Source organism: Chlamydotis macqueenii, chromosome 11, assembly GCF_036417535.1.
Source record: "Chlamydotis macqueenii isolate bChlMac1 chromosome 11, bChlMac1.mat, whole genome shotgun sequence".
In the NCBI taxonomy this organism is placed as follows: Eukaryota; Metazoa; Chordata; class Aves; order Otidiformes; family Otididae; genus Chlamydotis; species Chlamydotis macqueenii.
The window spans coordinates 7,905,024-7,924,742 of record NC_141566.1 but is presented as its reverse complement, the minus strand read 5'-3'; the positions used below and the strand labels follow the sequence as shown (position 1 = coordinate 7,924,742).

General features: G+C 38.3%; 1 protein-coding gene across 2 annotated transcripts in view; it reads right to left on the bottom strand.

Annotated features, from left to right (window-relative positions):
- Nucleotides 1-19,719, bottom strand: part of TBC1D8B (TBC1 domain family member 8B) — a 39,503-nt gene that overhangs the window by 8,658 nt on the left and 11,126 nt on the right. For both annotated transcript variants that reach the window (XM_086756766.1, XM_086756767.1), the window contains exons 3-14: nucleotides 19,181-19,299; nucleotides 18,355-18,580; nucleotides 17,189-17,429; nucleotides 15,557-15,764; nucleotides 13,297-13,464; nucleotides 11,799-11,948; nucleotides 8,732-8,882; nucleotides 7,139-7,353; nucleotides 6,539-6,656; nucleotides 5,526-5,811; nucleotides 3,938-4,067; nucleotides 326-424 (exon numbers count right to left, since the gene is read on the bottom strand). In XM_086756766.1, coding sequence (XP_086612892.1) covers nucleotides 326-424; nucleotides 3,938-4,067; nucleotides 5,526-5,811; nucleotides 6,539-6,656; nucleotides 7,139-7,353; nucleotides 8,732-8,882; nucleotides 11,799-11,948; nucleotides 13,297-13,464; nucleotides 15,557-15,764; nucleotides 17,189-17,429; nucleotides 18,355-18,580; nucleotides 19,181-19,299 — 2,111 coding nt within the window. The remainder of the gene's footprint in view (nucleotides 1-325; nucleotides 425-3,937; nucleotides 4,068-5,525; nucleotides 5,812-6,538; nucleotides 6,657-7,138; nucleotides 7,354-8,731; nucleotides 8,883-11,798; nucleotides 11,949-13,296; nucleotides 13,465-15,556; nucleotides 15,765-17,188; nucleotides 17,430-18,354; nucleotides 18,581-19,180; nucleotides 19,300-19,719) is intronic.

Below are 19,719 nucleotides of genomic sequence, written 5' to 3'. Positions count from 1 at the left end.
TGCATCTAAGAGAAATGCATAACCAATTTAACAACAGCAGACAGAAATATAGGTCAGCCTGTTCCAATCAGTGCAGTGTCAGAGAGATGCCAGCCTTTAGAAGTTGTCTGTGATGGTGTCACTTGCAATGAGACCAGAAGGTCACACTGAGATTCACTGAAAATGTCACAGGCCAAACCTCAGCTAACAGACACCCTGCAGACAAGAGGGATTTCAGTGTACAGAATTATATATTTGGCCCTGGAAAACGTAGCTCTTCTCAGAATTTTCTAAAAGGGAACGAATTTCATCAGAGAGGAGAGTTTTTCTCTTCCAAGTCACTCACCACATTCTGTTTGGTCGTAGCTTCTAACGTCTGGATCACGTAAAGCCTGTTCCTGCAGCGCATGCTCTCAACATCCTCATACCGAATATCACTGTATCTCTAAGAAGAAAAGCATCACTCTGTGAAATCAACTGTTGCTAGACACATTCAGGCAGATATTTTTATCTTTCTGGCATCTAAGTACAACATAGGTAGGAAGATACAACATACAAAGGAAGATACCAGAAATTCTGAGTGAGAAATCATTTGTTAGAGCACTAACATTCTCCCTAAACAGTGCAACTTTTAAAAGGGCAAGTGTTTCAAAGAGTGATGGAGAAAGGAAAAACTGGAGTAGTTCACTGTGTGGGAAGATAAAGGAAGGGATTTTACCATGTCAGCTCTATATCCAACTCTGCTATCACTTGGTGACTAGTACTGCAGGGTAGCAAATTCTAAGATGTGTATGTTGTCAGGGCATAAAGTTCACTCTAGTGAACTTTAGAAATTATCTGACGTAATTTCTGAACTGCTCATAGCTACCTCTGGAGTTTTCAAAGGACAGGGAATGTGTCTGAGCATTGGAGTAGAATAAATAAATTTACCTTCAAAGAAAAGTTGGCTAGCAGGCAAAAACTAGAAACAAATTGTCAAAGAAGTCATGGAACAAAATATTAAACAATTAAAATCTAAATAGAAACAGATAAAACAAAAAAATGGGCCAACACTCTTTATCAAGACCATGTCAAATCAATTTAACCTCCTCCTGTGAGGAAATTCAGTCTAGTGCGTAGAACTGAAACAGTGGACAGGATACATCTTCTGTAAGGTTTTTGACACTCTTCAGCAACACATGCAACCAGGAAGACATGGTCTAACCATGATCAACATGCACCATGTGCACAACTGGTTCTAGTTACAAACTTTGAGAACGTATGAGTGATAATCCTGGAAACATTCAAGGCCAGGTTGGACGGGGCTCTGAGCAACCTGATCTGGTTGGAGATGTCCCTGCTCCTTGCAGGGGGGGTAGACTGGATGGCCTTTAACAGTCCCTTCTGACCCAAACCATTCTGTGATTCTATAAACAACCCAACTAGGCAGGACTTTCCAACGTTATCCCGCAGTGTGTTGTTCCCATGTTCAGCAATGCATTTTTAACAAGATACGAAAACCTGCAACATAAAGAGTCTGGGCACGTAAGCTTTGAGGAAAGGTTAGAGGAACTGGGCATGCTAAATCCAGAAAATGAAAAGATCAGAGTTGAAAGGGCAAGTGATGAACAACGACAAGCTAATAGCAACAAGAAATGGCAGAGGAAACTGCAATTGACTGTCCTCAATAGCACTTTACGAGCACCCAAAGAGGAACTATACTATACATTAGGATATTTTCTGACAAGGGCAGAGAAATCCTACAATGGGGTAAAGTTTTTCTAGATTCTCTTTAGTTGAAAAGTTTTAACAACATTAGACATTTTTCAAGGACAATCTGGGTGTATGCTGGATAGAGAGGTAAACTGTGGAGTTCTCTTCCAGAACTGTACTTCTACGTTCCTGTGAAGACCACTGTCAGCATACTTCTGACTTAGAACAAAGAGGAAGCAGGGAGAAATTGTATCTCTGAATCATAACTCATTCACTGGTCTGGCTTCTGGGCACTGAGGCCATTGCACAATTATCAGTAAGAATATAAACAAGATGTATAATCTAACTTTGAATTAGTGTTCTTCCATTGACTAGTTAGACATGACTTCTTCATACCTGATTAGACTGCCAAAGAATGACTCTTGCGTTTGAGCCTGAGTCATAAAGGCACGAAACTGAACATTATTTTAAAATTCAACTCCGTATCTTTTCACTTAATCTCATTTATCTTGTGAACACCCATGCAAAGCAAGAGTATCACAAAGAACATCTCTGTTCACTTATTCATGATTTGTAACCAGACCTATCTGCAGCATGACAACTCTCCATTGCAACAATCTTCCCATTTCGAAATTCGTTTTATTTTATTTCCACAGTCATATGAAAATAAAAGCCCTCACACCAAACAGAACTGTGTTGAAATTAACTGTCTGGTGAAAATGGGAAGCAGGAAATTGACTCTCATTTTGTATCAGCAGTTCTGAAACGAGGGGTTGTGACACTTACCAGCACTGAAGAAATTCACGTTCAACTGGAGATAAAAATTTGCATCAAAAAAAGGGGCTACAAGACAGAAACAGGGATATGGGCCTAGGAACAGAGCTGTCAGCTTCGAAGTGGGAGATTCAGGTTCAAGGGTCTGCCCAAATCGACGTTCAAAAGCCATACCAAATCAGAATCTATTGCTTTGGCCCAGTCACCCGCCTGCAAAGGCAGGGGAAGAAGAAAGGGAGTTTCTTTCGCTTTGTCTTTCAGTAATTATTCCACCTCCGAAAGCTTCAGCTTACGCTTCAGAAACCAATATACAGCACTTCATTATTCACCATCTCTGTTCTTTATCTGCAAGTATTCGTCCTCACTACGAGATCTCACCATGACAAGACACATAATAGTTTGCAACTCTTCTTACAAGAATCTTAAAGCATTTTACAAACAAGATTCTTCAGTATAAATTTCCTGTGACACAATACTGAGAGCAGAAGCACAGACTTTTTATATGATTAGCCCAGTACTGTAAAGACACTTCAAGAGAACTTGAATTTCTGATTCTTGTCTTCGTTCACCCCACTAAAGGCAAAGCCTTCTTCTCAGTAAAAATCAAAAGAGACAGTTCCTAAATTATCCAAATTACAGTTAGTTAATATTTTCTGAGTCAAAGCCAGGACATTTTTTCAACAAAGATGTATTGTGGATCTTTAACTAGAAACACATGATTCAGAATCATAGAATCATATACATAAAAGAAACCAGCTAATAGAAAAAACAAAATGTGAACAAGTCTTTTCTCTCAGCTTGTCGTTCACTTGAGGTGGGCTTAGCAAAAACCTTTCTACAAATGGATTAATACCCTGATACAAATCATGCCAAGGAAGGAAACACCTCATGAAAATCTGAGGACAAAAGGAGAAGAAGCTAGATTTGTTTCCACCTCAATGCAGAGCTGCAAAGCTGAATGCTACAGAAATCAAACTTGGAAACTGAAAGAAAGTGCTAAAAGATAACTGGTCTTCCTCACCCAACACATCTCTAAACAGTCATTTAATCCAGGAGATAAACTACTAAAGTACACAGCGTCCTGCATGGGTTGTTATGTCAAATGCTACCACTATCTGCAATGTGCAGTAATCTGTCTCAAATTAGTAAACGCAAGGGTCATTTCTGCTGTACCTTGTCATTTAGTTGACATACTAATAAAGTAAATGAGGGATGGCAATACATGACCTGTGATGAACCTAGGGAACTCCACTCAGCACAGCCTAGCCAGGACATTCCAGGCAGTTAAAAAAACCAGAACAATACAAAACCAGACCTATCCCATAACCTACAAGGTTTCCAGCGAGGCTCAACAAAATACAGAGCCCCATTTCTACCAGTCTAGTCAGATTTTCTATTCTAGTTTGTACAATGCAGCTGAGCTATTTTTAAGGTAGCCCACGCAACGTAAACCCTGCATGGGATGCAAAAACATACCCACAAGAACACATACTTCATTTGACTCTCGGATCAAGTCAGTAATGTCCACTTTTGGATGGTCACTCTTTGTATCGCTGAGGTTGGAGCCCTGCTGCACAGCTGGAGGCAAAGGACTGTCTTTGTTAGTGACACTGTCAAAAAATCTGCACAAAGCAAACACACAAGAAGTCAGCAGGAACCAGTTTATCACAACAAAATGATAATATCAGCATCTACTGAAGGAAAATCGCAGAGAATGGGAAATAGCAAAGAATATCAGCACGAGTAGCATCAATATGCTGTAGGAGGTTGTACTACATAACTGGGAGAGAGGAAGAGAGGCTTGTCCTGAACTGTGACCGAGGCAATCTTAATTCCCTCAGATGCACAAGCCAAGACATGTCTGATCTGCACCTACTCATCATATCTACATCACCAGCCTAAACAGAGCCTTTATGGAGGCTGGCCAACAATTGCCAACATCGAGGAACACGTATGTATGGACTGATAGCTTCTTTTTCTTGAGGAGAGGTAAACTACTGTAATCATGTTTTAAGTATATCAGCATGCTGCAGGCTGGATTAACTGTGCAACAGAAGTGTCACAGTCAGAGAAAATGCTGAAAGCAAGAGTTCAAAACAAGTTCGTAATAATCATCAAGTGGGTGTCAAGTGGAAAAAGCAACTTGTTTGGTTCAAGTGAAAATTAAAATTTCACCACACTTCTGGATTTTAAATTTTAATCTATTTAAATTGAGTGAATGTGCTGTTACTGTTAAGTTTTTTTTTAAGCATTAAACATTTAATGAATATAGCTAGGTTTTATAATAAATACCAGACTGCATGGTCTCTTATAATAAAAACTACATTTTCCTCGTTAATTTTGTAGCTCCTATCCTATTCAAATATACGACATTTAAAAGTCTCACTAAAAGGAAATTCTTATCATCATTTCTTAACAGTCATAACTTGATGACTCTTACAGCAGTCATTTTGCTGTTTTCATACTCCATGATGCACAATCACAGCAGCACAACAGAATTTAAGTAGGTAGTGAAGCAAAAACTGTGCAAATTTTGCTTGTAATAGATCAGTTTAAAATGCATTTTAAAATTTATTCTTCAAATGCTAATACAAAACAAACGTCTGGTCATTATTGTCCTCATCACTTTTTTTTTTTTGTCTTATTTCTATTCTAAGCCATTAGCAGAAGAGGAGTCAGTAGCCTAAACTACAAGAACTGAGCTGTAGAATATGTTGTCAGTAAGCAGATGCTCGAACTGTTTGGAACAGTCTCTGTGTGCTCTAGATTACCTCATCATTAAGGAAAGTAATCTTCTACAAGTGATAAAAAAAAAGGCAAAAAACACATTGCTTTCACTTTAAAATACTCAAAATGGCAATAGTTTTAGAAGAACTTTAATGGAGAACGGGATTTTCAGAGCATACAGACACACTTTCCAGCCACTCCTTCCAGAATTTCAGCCCAAGATGAACATTTAATTTCTTTGAAGCCTTCAGAAGTCTTGGCCAGATGTCTTCTCAGCTGCCACAGAATGACTTCTCTATTTGCAATTATATTAGCTGCTACACAGCCCATAAGAATGACAGTTACACTGATACCTGTTGAGAACAGTGACTGCTTCTGCATCATCCTTACAAGTCAGCAACTTATCCATGTTGTATTCCAGCACTGCGAGACCCAGCTGCAAGATTGCCTTTATTCCATCATAGAAGAAACAGTCCACCACATTGACTGCACTTTCAATAGGCAGCACGCTGATAAAAAGGGTAAGGAACCAGGAGAGAGAGACCGAGGAGAAAAAAGTCATGTCCATCATGTGGTCTGTCAACTGAGGCAGATGAACCCTGATGAGCTCCTCAAACACTGCCTGATCTACCAAGGCACCTGCAGGGAAAGGATAACAAAACCACCACCCAAATCTTAATACAGAGAAGCATACTTTTCTCAGAGCACTGGCCAGAAATAAAGCCCCTGTTCTAATCAAACTTTGTTGTACAAGCAAACACAGGCCTAGCTGCGTGAAACCATTGGCTTCGGTCCCTACACTGGAAGCTATGCACTCTGCATGGGTCGAGAGCGTTGCTGCATGCTGCAAAGTGTGTTAGCACTTTCGTGGGCGCGCGGCTACTTCCAATGATTCTCCTGAGAGCCGATAGCCGATAGACCCTGTCTGCAATTAGAAAGAAACTTCAGATCAAATTTTCTTCTAGGATATACACCTGCAAGTACTGAGTATGAGATCAAAGACTAAGTCTGGACCTGGACTAATTCTTTTTCCTTTATTTAAACGACTAAGTTTCAAATAAATAGTATGAATTGCAGTTACAACTCAAAAAAAAAAAAAAAAACAAAAAAACAGTCTAACTGACTACTTTCTGAGTAGCTATGCCTAGAGTAATGACAATATCTGAAAATCATATCCACTTCTGCTTAAGGAAGAATCTTGGAACATTCTCTGTAACTTCCATTTTCTATTTCACAATACTGAACCAAATGCAACAGTTTCTCCCTACTGTTCAGCCTTCTGCTCATTCCTTACATTTTTTCTTAATGTATGATCATTTACATTTAATTCTGGATATATATATATATAAAGACAGAGAGATGTTACCAATGATTCGGCGATTGAAATAATCAGGTAACATCCTTTCACACACAGCAACCAAAAGCCAGAACGCTTCCTCCTCTTTAGCATACAGCAGAAGTACTGATGTCAAAATATTCATTGCCTGTAATATTTAAACAGGAAAGGACGTATTTACGAGGAGAGACAGTGAAAATATAACTGATTTATGTTTTAAAAAAAACAATAAAAACATAACATTTGTTAAAATTTATATTTCTGAAAGCACTTTACAGCACGTTTCTAGAGTGCTAGGGTAACCTACAGTCATATCCAGTATAAGACTTTTACTTCTATATTATTAGATATAGAAAATAGTACTTACATGACATTAAAATATTTTTAAGTGCTAAAAGTCTGGTAAGAATGTTAAGGCATACATGAAGTGAACACGCCAGCATTTATCAACAAATTCAAGCACAATGTAAAAACTCATGTTACACAGAGGGATGAAATAAGCAAAGTAAGTGAACCACTGAGCAAAAAATCATCACGTATTTATGTAATTAATTTTATGAGGTGCCACTATAGAGCCATCATGAGCCAATATTTAGACAACCAACACTAAGAGTCTCAAAACTGCTGTACCTGACAATATCCAATTTGGGGATTCCTGTATGCATAAGCTGTAAGAACTCTCCTGAGTGCAGAAATTCCTGTGTCACTCTGAAAAGCAGGATGCTCAGGTAAGGAGCGACGCAAATCTCGTTCGATTTCATCAGTAGCTAAAGTGCATGTTCCTAAGGACTTTTCCACCAACTCAGTGTAATAACCAGGGTTGGATGCCATATCATTTACAGCACCTGCCAATACATTGCATTGCACAGTATTAGAGGACAACAGTAAAGTATCTACATGATTGTCTGCAATTTGTATTACAATTTTTGGTGACTACTGAGGTACCTCATGAATCTCCAGATGTTACCACAGTAATGTATCAGAGTAATTCTACTGAAATTAATGGAATTACTCTGAAATGAAAACAGAAAAGTGAAATAAAATGAGACTTGGAGGAAATCTAAGTCACTTTCCATTATAAAGCTGATTTTACTTACTTTTTTGTTTCATTGAGTGGGGAAAAAAAAGCTTCCTTTTACCTACAGTTTTGCCCAAGTTTTATGGCAGACACAATACCTTTCCATTTGTAGAGCTGGAAACAGATTAGAAAAGCTAGGCAAAAAAAAACAATTTACTTACTTAATTCTATTACTTTTATGTCAACACCTTCCAAGATGGAGACATCAGTCTGGTTACAGAAGCATAAATGCCTACATAAACGCTCAAAGCACACTAGCAAAGATAAATCCATGTTCACGCACCCTCAAAAGAAACTACTATACAGTAGGCTGAATGGAGAGTAAAAAATGCATTTGTTACGATAAACAGATCCTCTGGAACAGCAGAAAGCTCTGCCCAGGGGAACACGGTGAGTACAGCTAGCAGAGAAGGTCCCAGGAGAGTCCTCAAAATCTGCAGCTCATTTTCTGAATCTGACACAGGCTTCCTGCATGACTCTGATCAAGTCAGTGGCTGCTGCTTTTCTAAGTGTTCCAGTGAACAGGAATAGGAAGCACACAGAGGTGTTGTAAAGCAGTCTCTAAATTCCCTGGGCCTCCATCTCCTCAAGTTAAGTGTTCCCACATAGATGTGTTCTACAGAAGAAAGCCACAAAAGCAAACTTGGAGCTTTGGCAAGAGATCCCATATGTGTAAGAAAGTCCACAATTCCTGTACATCTCTCTTTATACCAATCAGACACATATAGCAAAGAGCTGTTTATAACTGGGGACAAATTCTCTGCCAGGAAAACATTTTTCTTTGTGTCTGGTAACACAGAAAGCTTATCAAAACAATTGAAACAGTCCCACAAACATGCTTTTCTTTTTAGCAAGTAGAGGCTTTGCTGAAACTGATTGTCCCCTAGCAGAGCATGTGTTCCTACTGTTATTTTCCATTTAGTTTGTTGTAAAAGAAGCAGATGCAGGTTTATTTTGAATCAATGCAAAGCAAAATAACAGACAAAATTATTCTGTTCCATCATTTTGAAGTGTCTTTCTTCAGAAAGATTTGGATAAACTGCCAGAGGTAAAAGCATTTTCTGTCAGACTACGTTCAGTTGGTAACGAGAACATCCATACAGTAGAGTTCACAAAATGAATAAATTATATTTGCTATGTAATACCTGAGAAGAGCAGCCAGAGTTCTCCTCTTAATGCCTCCGGGATCCCTCTTACAACTAGGTCTCGAGTCTTCTTTGTTCGAAACATACTGACACCATGTCCTCGTTCGACGAAGAGGATGTTCCAGGACTGTTCTTTCATTTTTTCTTTCAACTATGAAAAGCAGATGACGACAAGCATTAATTAGACTGGAAGATTTTCCTCATGTTTCAGAGAACAGAACCAGATTTTGCTCTCAGTTACATTCACATAAACTGGAAATTACAGCACTGGCATTCATATTGATATGTGAAATGAATGCTGATGCAAATCTTAGCAAAAGCTAACCTGTGCATAGTATAAATCCGGTACACAATGCAATCTCCTACATGACCTACTATTCTTTAAAGTATATTATTACAAGAATGTCTATACCAGATCAGACAAAAGGTAAATTTAAGCCAGTATCCCATCTGACAGAAACCAACAGCAAGTGCCACAGGACAGTAGGGTCAAGCAAACATCTGCAAAATCCTCCTCCATCCTCCAGCAAATAGAAACACAACATCTCCTCAGCAGAGGCCATCTCTCTGAATTTAACAACATATAGCAGATTTCCCCCTGCAAACTGCTTTCTCAACCCAGACAAATCTGCCACCTTCTAACCTCACCTGAAGCCCCCTTGCTGCTGTATTAAGACAGCAATTACTCCCTTTCGCCTTTTTAAGCCACTTCTAAGTTCAGCTTTTTCCTTACTTCCCACTTGAGAGTGATTCCAACCTGTGAAAAGTAATAACTGTAGGCAAGCTGGATTTTCATTTTAAATGAAGTAATCATCATCTATTTGTTATGTTTTATTGTTCGCTATTCTGCTAATCTTATTTTTCTAAAAAAAAATTTAAAAAAAAATTAAAAAAAATTCAATAGGTAGATAGCCCTACTTGTTACCTCTAGACTGAACCATTCGCAGCTTTGCCATTACATCAACAAAAATTATCAAAGGACCGCAAAGTACTAGGGATTTAAAGGGAGTGAATGAACAGTGATAAAGCAGGCAACCAGTGCAAGGTGCAACTGTGCAGACAAATTCTGCCATCATAGCTCTCCTGAGGCATTCCAAAATGCATTGCCAGCATAATGGATAAGAAAATTCAACATTTGATATCATTCCAATGGCAAAAAACTATAGGTATATTAAAACTTCCTCTTGCAAGATTCTTTTTCAGCTATTTCCATGCAAAAATATATATACACACAAACAAATCTGCTTATTGTAACTTGGTTCAATTTTAAAATATTTCATTTTTTGCAACAAATAGGGTTACATTTTCTTGATAAAGGGCAAATCAATAGAAGAAGGAAAAAAAGATGAAATTGAATGAAAGCAGTAGAAAAGACAACCAGAAAAAAAAGGGTGAAGAGACGGCTGAGATTCCTTATGCGTGGTGGCAGGTTTCTGTGGTCTAATTTGAGAGTTCTGACAAACAAACTGTAAGAAAACATATTTGGCATGATGGCACAATGAATCAAGCAAGTGATTATTCGCAAAGTCAACTCGTGGTCACAGACACCTGCTTAATTATTCTGATAAATTAACAGACTTCAATTTCAACACATCTATGAGCTGTTCTTTGCTACCAGCAATAAAAATGTACTAACTCTGTTACAGATGAAATAGTATCCCACAGAAACTCAACAGGCAAAACAGGTTGCTTCCTCTTTTTGGTTCATCATGCTTTGTTGCGTTATCTTAGTTGACAGATTTGGAACAGAACGGCTACAAACGATGGGAAGCACACAGAGGGATGGCATGACATCAGTGTCATTACTCTCCCACAGTTTCTCAATGTTTCCTCAGTTTATTTACATGAGCTCCAAATAGCACTAGGAGAGAATCAATAATCAGGAAAATTTGCAGGAGAATGAAGTATAGTTGGATTAATAGGTGAACACACTATTCACTGAATGCCCATATAGGTTTTACATTTAACCAAATATTTATCAATCAGATAGAATGTTTTTACAAACTAGCAATTTCTGTCAACACAGAAAATAACAGTGTATGCATGTGAACTTCTGTAGGATCAGCCATGTAAGTAAAACCTGCTTCACAGAATGAAAACTGGAAAAATTCCCTATTCAGACAAAACTGAAGTTACAGGAATTTTTCCTGCTTAGTAGGAGGTGGCAGAGATAGTAGATACAGTGAAACAGATTCCTTGTAAAGTACAAGATCACTAATAAACTGTGGATTATGCACCTGAAATGCAATTCAATTTCTCCGAAGCAAAGCACGTGACGAACAGGTGCTCCAACTCCCGTGAGGCTCCAGGGCTGAGCCAGGGTGAACATTGCCACTACATTTTCTGTGCATGCAGCAGTAAGATTTAACATTGTGAAGCAGTTAAAGGTGCTGAAAGGAACAGTAGATTTTGTCCACTTTTGTTCAATGTACTATAAAAAGCAGAACTTAAAAATATGGATTCCATTTTCCCCTGCCCAAAGGGTGTTTATTTTCTAATACTTCTATTATTAAAAATTCCATATCTTAATTTACCCAGTTCTGCTGAAAGACTTAGTTTTAAAACAAAATCTGTCTTCTTGCACACACTATGTAGAAGCAAAAATAAGATGTCCTACTGCAAAAAAAAATTAAAGAAACATTTTCCAGAGCGTAACTTGTTAGACGGAAGTGCAAAAGAATGAAGCAAGGAAGAAATCAAGTCAATTTCTTGATAACAGTCTCCTTCCTCCCAAAGAGTTTGTGGTGACTTTGTGTCTTGACAATTCAGACAGATATGAAACATGTTCCCTACCATAAAACAAATGGTCAACTCTTCCCTGAGGGGTGGAAGAGCAGGAGGAATTAGCTCCATGAAGATAAGCCATATCATTATTAAACAAGATGAGCAGAAAATTGAATGGAGCCATGAAGCAGCACCCTGTGGACTCCAAATACAGAAAATGCAGATGAAAAGATTAGCAAAGCCCTAGAGGAAATCAGCAGCTTTGTGGGAATACATTGTAAAAATGCTTCAGTCCTTTCCAATTAGATTCCAAAAACTGTTTGTTGGCCGTTTTATCCCTTACCATTTTAGAGTCTAGATTCTCAGCATCCTGAGGATGGTAAACAGTCATCAGGGCTTCTGTACTGACAGTTTTGCTGTTATCTCTCTGACCCATCTTTGACGGTGCTGCATCAAAATCCTTTGGACTGTCAGAGGCAGAACTAGCTGCAACCTTGGAGAAAAAAAAAAAAACAAAAAAAACCAAAAAAAACCAGTGGTAGTTATAAATGCCTAACAATCCCACAAGAGGCAGCACTGATACCAGAAACCATTTTGCTTCTAGACCATCCTCATTTCTTGTATTAAGTTACAGGTATCAGATACAGACTTCCAAAATAAACTGAAAACAGCAATCTCTGCTCTGCACAGCTAGGCTTTCAGGAGGCTACACTTGAAAAAAAAAATCCATCTCTACAGCCAAAAACTTAATTACGAAAGGACAAATATTAATAATAATAACTGTAATAGATAGGGAGGCCTGACCATCCATCACCACTGAAGTCAAAAGAAAAACACTCATTTAAATGGAGCCATATACTGAACTACACAGAAATGCTGAGAGCATTTAAAAACCAGCATTAGAACCTGGATTATTTTCAAAACCTGATGAAAAAAAGTTACAAAATCCAAACCAGAATGCACTCACAGTAGCACCATTGTTTAACACATTCTCTTCCATATGGGCACTGAGTTATTTATTCTTCCACACCTTAAAAACAGAGGTACGTGACTTAGCGTGCTATGTCAAAACAATGCAGATATAAGCTGAAATAAGGTAACCTAAAGGGGAATGCCCCTGAGCAGCAGACCTTACCACTGAGGTCTCCCAGGGCTGTGCTGTACCCTTAACAGCTGAGCATTTCTGCTGATATCAAACCCTGTTGCTTTTATTACTCATTTTTGCCTTTTAACCCCTAAGAATCAAAATCTCAAGGTAAAGATTTTGCTGATACACTGATTCAAAAGGCATTTATTTGTATGCTGCTCCACTCTTTTAACTGTCACTTTAGAGGCTATGCCAGCTGATACTAATTTTTTTTTCAGGGGAAAATCTTCAGGGATGAGATACAGCAACTATAATAAGCAATGCTTGTTACAAATGTTTTGGCATTGCTTTCTTATTTCTCATACATGAAACTACACATACCAATTTCTTCACATTTAGAAACAACCTTACAATCATTCCATCAACTTTGAGCCAAACAGTCAGCTGGCAAAACCCAACACAGCTACACACAATTTTCCATCAAACTGGTGGACATTTGTTATAATGTGAAGAGTCTGAAGGCAAGAGATGGGAACACGATTTTTTAAAGAGAAAAAGAGAAAGATGCAGACAACTTGAAATCTAGAAGTACAGCAGACATTGTTACCCATCTTGTGTCTAGATTCAGGCTTAAATACAAATGTATTGCATTACAAAGCAAAACACTGACAACAACATGTAAACTCTTAGTAAGACTGCACAACCTTATTCCTAGGAACAGATACTAAGAAATCAGAATTAGCAGAGCAGTTACCTCTGTATTTACGACGTGCTGTGGACTTGAAGTTGTATTGCATTTCATTCTGAGCTTTGCCACAAGCTGTTCGAAATCTCTCACCTCTGTGAAACGAAAAGCTGTTTTTCCTTTGGTGCTAATGCTGACTCCTCTGTTGGCTGGATCTGCCTTATCCACCCCCGTGACCTAGAGAAGCAAGGATGCATAAATCCAGCAAGAAATTTTACCAGCTTCCTTTAAAAGAGAAAACCTGTTAAAAACATGTGTGTACACAAAACAGTAGTATGAAGCACCACACAAGCAGAATTAGTAATGCAAGTAACAAACTCACCACTCAGTGGTCTGGAGCCATTTTAGCACAAGGTAATAAGTATTACAGGGTAGATTTTCAACAGAGTACCAAAAATCTTTGAAAAGTTTTTCCCAGCTGTGAGTGCTGAGCTTATTTGAAAATCTTGCCACCTTCTACCTGCTGAAGCTGCTACTTTTTTCCTCATCATCTAAAAGTAGATAAAACATGGCTTTTGCAAGTAATCAAACAAAACAAGTTTCACAAGAATGAATTTCCACTGAGAATACCCTTTCAAAGACAGCTGTCATAACACATGACAGCTGGAGCTGATTTTAATTGCCACGATGAAACAGTTATAGATTAGAGCAGTTAATACACTTCAATAAACCAAGTATAAGTGAGACAATCATTAATAGCTAGACTGACTGCCATTGCTGATGCTTTCGCATTGTTATAGGTAAAGAATGAAAGAGCACTCAAATAAAGTAACTCTGTAGTAGTGTAGAACAAATAGTGAGAGCCTGACAATCCACAAGAAAGAAATTAGAGTCAGCTCCTTTAACACAGCCTCTTCTTGTTTTCCACAAGTTATGGAAGTCTCTGTTGTTTGCAGGACTATTTATAGATAACCAAAGAAACTGCTTTATCTGGGTGGGGAACACCAATTGTATTGCTGAAACAGCTCATCTCAGCCCTCTGTGGCAGGTGTCTTATGTCAGGCAGTGTGTACACGCAGTATGTAGAGCAATTACAGAGCAATTACAGAACCCCGTAAATGTTTAGGCTATCATAAAATATGTCTGAGCGCTGATCAAAAGCTTGTAACACTGTGACTGAAATGTGGCAATGTCCCAGACAACACGAAGTCAAGTGATGGATGCAGAAGGTTAGTTTTTGTTTTGTTTGTTTTTTTTTTTTCCAGAAGTTTTCCAGTCTAGCTACATACATATTTCTATATATAGAAATATGAATGCTGCAACCTTTACAATATGGTCCTTATCCTTATCCTGTTGAGACTAGCAGCTGTAATGGCATTGATACTTGCTCGCTGACAACTGTCAACGGATTCTCCTACAGACCTTTGAACAGACAGCACTGCTCAACTGCTGCAAAAAAGAATTGCACTACTGAGCTACAAAATAAACACAGCAGAGCAATTTCTAATCTTAAAGAATTGGAGAGGGTAGAGGATCTTGATTTTTTTATCTTGAAAACTTCTCATTAACTCAATATCAAGAACTAAGCATAAGTTTTTCTATTTAAACAAAAAAAAAAGGAGGGTAACAAAGATGATCAGAGGGCTGGAGCACTTCTCCTATGAGGACAGGCCAGGAGAGTTGGGGCTGTTCAGCCTGGAGAAGAGGAGGCTCTGGGGAGACCTTATAGTGGCCTTCCAGTACTTAAAAGGGGCTTACAAGAAAGACAGGGAGAAACTTTTTAGTAGGGCCCCTTGTGATAGGACAAGGCATAATGGTTTTTACATAGAAGGAAGTTGATTTAGATCAGATATAAGGAAGAATTTTTTACAGTGAGGGTGGTGGAACACTGGCACAGGTTACCTAGACAGGTGGTGGATGCCCCATCCCTGGAAACGTTCAAGGCCAGGTTGGACGGGGCTCTGAGCAACCTGATCTGGTTGGAGATGTCCCTGCTCCTTGCAGGGGGGTTGGACTGGATGGCTTTTAAAGGTCCCTTCCAACCCTAACCATTCTGTGATTCTACTAAAAAATTTGGATTCTGTACCCAGCTACAGAAATCAGAGTAAATAGAAAAGGGAAAGAGGACACAGGGAACAAAGCTGAAACATGAAAGTAGTTCTATAAACCTACAAACAGAATCCCTACATACAGTATCGCAGGTAGGGGGAAATGTATGACATCATGTAAAGCAAGCAGGTTCTAATGAAAATCTGCTAAACTGGTATTAAACTACACAAGTGTAAAACTTCTGGTTTAACTGGCTCTGACTTGTTCAAGTTTGTATTACCTCTCTCAATGGAATGATTACACTGCACAGGCTGCCATCCTGGCTAGCAAAGCAGATGTAGTTTTCTGAAATGCACATTTTCCCATGGGTGTTGTAATGACTAAAAGGAACCCATAAGAAGCACTCATGAACTTCCTGCAATGTCTCTTCTTTGGGAAGCCTGAAGAATGCACTGAACTGCTCACTGTGGGCTCGGCTCTCCAGACCTCTAGATTAAAAACAAAACAAAAAACAGGGTAGGAGAGAGAAAAGAAAAATTAATTGTCTTTACAGATACAAAACTTCAAAATACCTTGGGAAAAGACAGTAAAATATCATGGTCTCCCATTATCTGTGGGGTCAATCTGGAGGGTTCAATGTGTTTGAAGAGGCAAAAACAGGCAGGACCACACCTATGTATATACACCCTCTTAACAAAATACTTGAATACTTCACTCAACAGGAATAAATTCAAGCATGTTCTTATTCAATAAAGCACTTTCCTGAATCAGGGCCGACAGGTAGTGCAGAAAAACATACTAACAGCCTCATCTGCTCTGTTTCCCCTCCCATCAGAACAGTCCATTTAAACCTAAAACAAGTTTGGGCTTGACAGAGTTAATTAGCTAGAAATGTAGCACATGTTCTAAACATCTGCCATGGGCCAACTCTTCACAGGTAACTGCAGCCAGAAACAGTATTGGTTGTAGAGCAACATCCCTCTCCAGCATTGCTACCAAACCGAGTTATCCAGGAAATACAAACTAAACCAGGTTTTATTATCAGTGTACTATAAAACTAAATAGGTTTTTTTTTTTCTTAAGTCATAGGTGCAAGGAGCTCTAAGCACGAATAATTGTTAGAAAAATGCTTTATCATAATTTCTGATTTGCAGACAGGTAACATTTTCCAATAAAGATTTAGCTCCTTGATGTGAATTTAAATTATCTAACAACAGGCTTGCTTTTCCTGGTTACTTTTCACAGTAAATCAAAACCTGAACATTTCAGTGAGAATCTGGACAGCTATCTGAGGAAAAGGCAACATTTGCTTCAACGGAAACCAGAACTGAGGAGAAACCATAAAATTACTACAAGGTATAATCACACACCTTCCCGGAGAAGGAAGGATCCTAACCATCAGATTACTCCCATAAACATTTTTCCCACTGCCTAAAATACTGTCGTAAATAAGGAAAGCCATCTGCACCCATCTGCAACTCACTGATTTTATCACCCATCTTCAGTGGCAGAAACGCCATGCAGCTATTATTTATACATGTTTATTAAATGATTTATTCTCCACCTTATCCTTCCTCATTGGGTCTCCTTGGAGACACTTCAGCTTCATTCTTAATTTTGTAAACCTAAGTGCTGCTATAATCCTCTTAAAACTACTATAAACCCTACAGCTGAAGACCAGCTCTGAAGGCTTGATCACTTCCTGCCTTCATATAGACTTTTGATATGGCAAAGTAGCAATAAATTACAATGCCTCACATTGCTTTGAACCCAAATTTTAATGAGACACTTGTTTAAGAGAACACTAGCTTTGCTGACATTTATATACCTCCACAAGACAAGGATTCTCTTGCCCTTTGCCTAAAAAAGTACTGGGCCCAGAGTAGTCAGACTGTAAGTTTAAATATATTACCTCTTGGTGATCTGCAGCGGGTCGTGAAGGACTATGTCATTTTCAAATGTCTCCTTGTCAAAAAGTCTCCTAACAGCATAGTTTGCCAGCTGCTCCATAAGAAGGAACGTTTCACTAATGTGCAAAAACATGGAAAAATAGTGATCTTCCCCACGGGAGCGCACATGAATGCTCTCTGTCAGAATCACATTGGAAGTCTTCTCAAGTTTTGATATTTCATCCCAGGAGATAATAAGTTTCACTGAAAAGACAAATACAAGCAGATGTGAGTAACTCCTCCTTAGCTGCTACCCTCATATTTAAAAAAGAAAAGTGGCAGTCAACAACACTAATAAAATATAATTAAGCAATCTAGTTAAATGATACTACACTTGGAAAGGGCTACAAACTCACAAGCATGAAAACCACTCTCTTCACAATTCCCATAAAATAATTCCAGTAGAAAAAAAATTTATAGAAAGAAAAACATTAAAGACACACCGTATATGAAAATACAAGCTTAAATCACCTTTTTTCACTCTCATTTGAAACTGCAAATTGCAAACAAACACCACCATACAAGCTACTCTACTTCAACAGTTTACCAATAGAGCTTCTCAAAGTAAATTGATGATGTATTGGCATTTAAAGGAACGGTGTCCATTAGCTATGACATTTCCCAATACAAATGAAAATTAGTTTAGAAAGGATCTTACTTTTTTATGCTTTCTAGTTTTCACATAAATATAGTTCTAACTCACACTATTAGAGGCATTTGTTTGGGCATTTCAAACTAATGTTACACAAGAAAAAAAAAAAAGATATGTGCAATTATCACCAGTGCGTAGCGCATCCGTGTGAAGAAATAACTGTAATCCTCATAGATAGAATTAATATGCAGCATGAACTAAAGACGACAGACAACTTTTAGTTACAGTCAATTGCAACAGGTCTGCCTTCTCTCCGAAGCTTATATAGAGGAAGAAAACTAATGGATATTGTGTAGTCAGTTACACAAATGTATTTGTTTCCATAAAGTATTTTATTTTTGCAGTTCTTTTTATTCCGTGTTGACATCTGCTCACACTGCAAAATAGCTCCCTTGGGACACAGGAAGAATTTGTCCAAATCTGAAAGATAAACAGTAAAATGTGAAGGGACTAGCCTTAGTAGCCAGGCGTACTTACCTTCTGCTCCCAGCAAAAATGAGTAAAAGCTAAGGAAGTTGGTACTAAGATAAAGCCATCCTTGACAGGGTACTCTGCCCTTCCAATAACTGCACGAGTAATAGGTAACCAACTTCTCCTGCTCTGGTAATCCAAAACACTTTTCAAACTTCATAAGACCTTCACGAAACTTCTCTGGATCATCTTCTTTTACAAAAGAACCTTTTCCCTCTTCAGCAATCAAACCCTAAAACAAAAGAACATATGCATGGGTCGTTGTCATATATGCACCTGCATACATACAGCACAGCATTCTCCTAACAGGATGGTAAGTTTTAGAACAGGAAGAACAGTCTGAGGATCAAAAGACAGGTCACAAATCAAATGTGCTATTTCAGACTCGCCAAGTTTTCCACACAACTTAGGAAGATACACATTCCCAGGTCTCCTCTTCTGAAACACATCTATTTTCCTCACTTAATCACAAGAATTCCTGGGCTAAATATTTAGCATATATAAAATCAACTGTTCCACCTTCACAAAAATATACCATATACTTCCCAGGCATTATTAAAATTATTGTGAAATAATTTATGAATAGTTTTAGACCACTACCTAAAGGTATCATTTACCAAGAAGAGTTTCTGTCAAACAACCTTACTTAGCTGTGGGGCAGATCAACAGGAACAACAGAGTGTGTTTAAGTTAGCAGCCACATACTACTCAACCAGAAGTACGTAGCATTACAATGCTGTCCTTTGATATTCTAAAGAGGACATATTATTCAGGTACATTTAGAGGATAAAAACACAGCCTTTCCCAGTTACATCATGTGCCTGTTACTTACTCTTATCTTTCCCTGGACAAAGCTCGTAATATCTTCATTTGAATCAAATACTGACAAAGTCTTCATAACATTGTGCTCTAACCAGTCCCAGTGTTCTGTTATTTCTTCTCTGCTGGATCCTGATTGAAAGAGAAAGTTAGTATCACTTAAAACTAGAACAGACTTCAGTCACTTCACCAAAAATATCACAACCATTTATGCTGCTTACAACAAACAATCATTTGCTACTTACTTGTGCTCAGCATAAGTCATAGTTTTATCTCATTCTCTATCAAATCCCATTTTAACTATACTTATAACTACACTAAAGCTTAGGCCACCACCGGTCAGGAAACAATGTCATCCTACCTACAGTAAAGTTCTGCTTACGCTGTGATTCCAAACAGCACATCGTTTTCATGCAGTTGCAGGCTTCTACAAGAGGACAGAAGCACAGCTGCACCCCATATACCAGAACTAACACCTGATGCAGGAAAAAAGGCTCACTGATTCATACAAGCTGAACGATCTAGGTTTCAGAGATCTTCTACCGTAGGGTG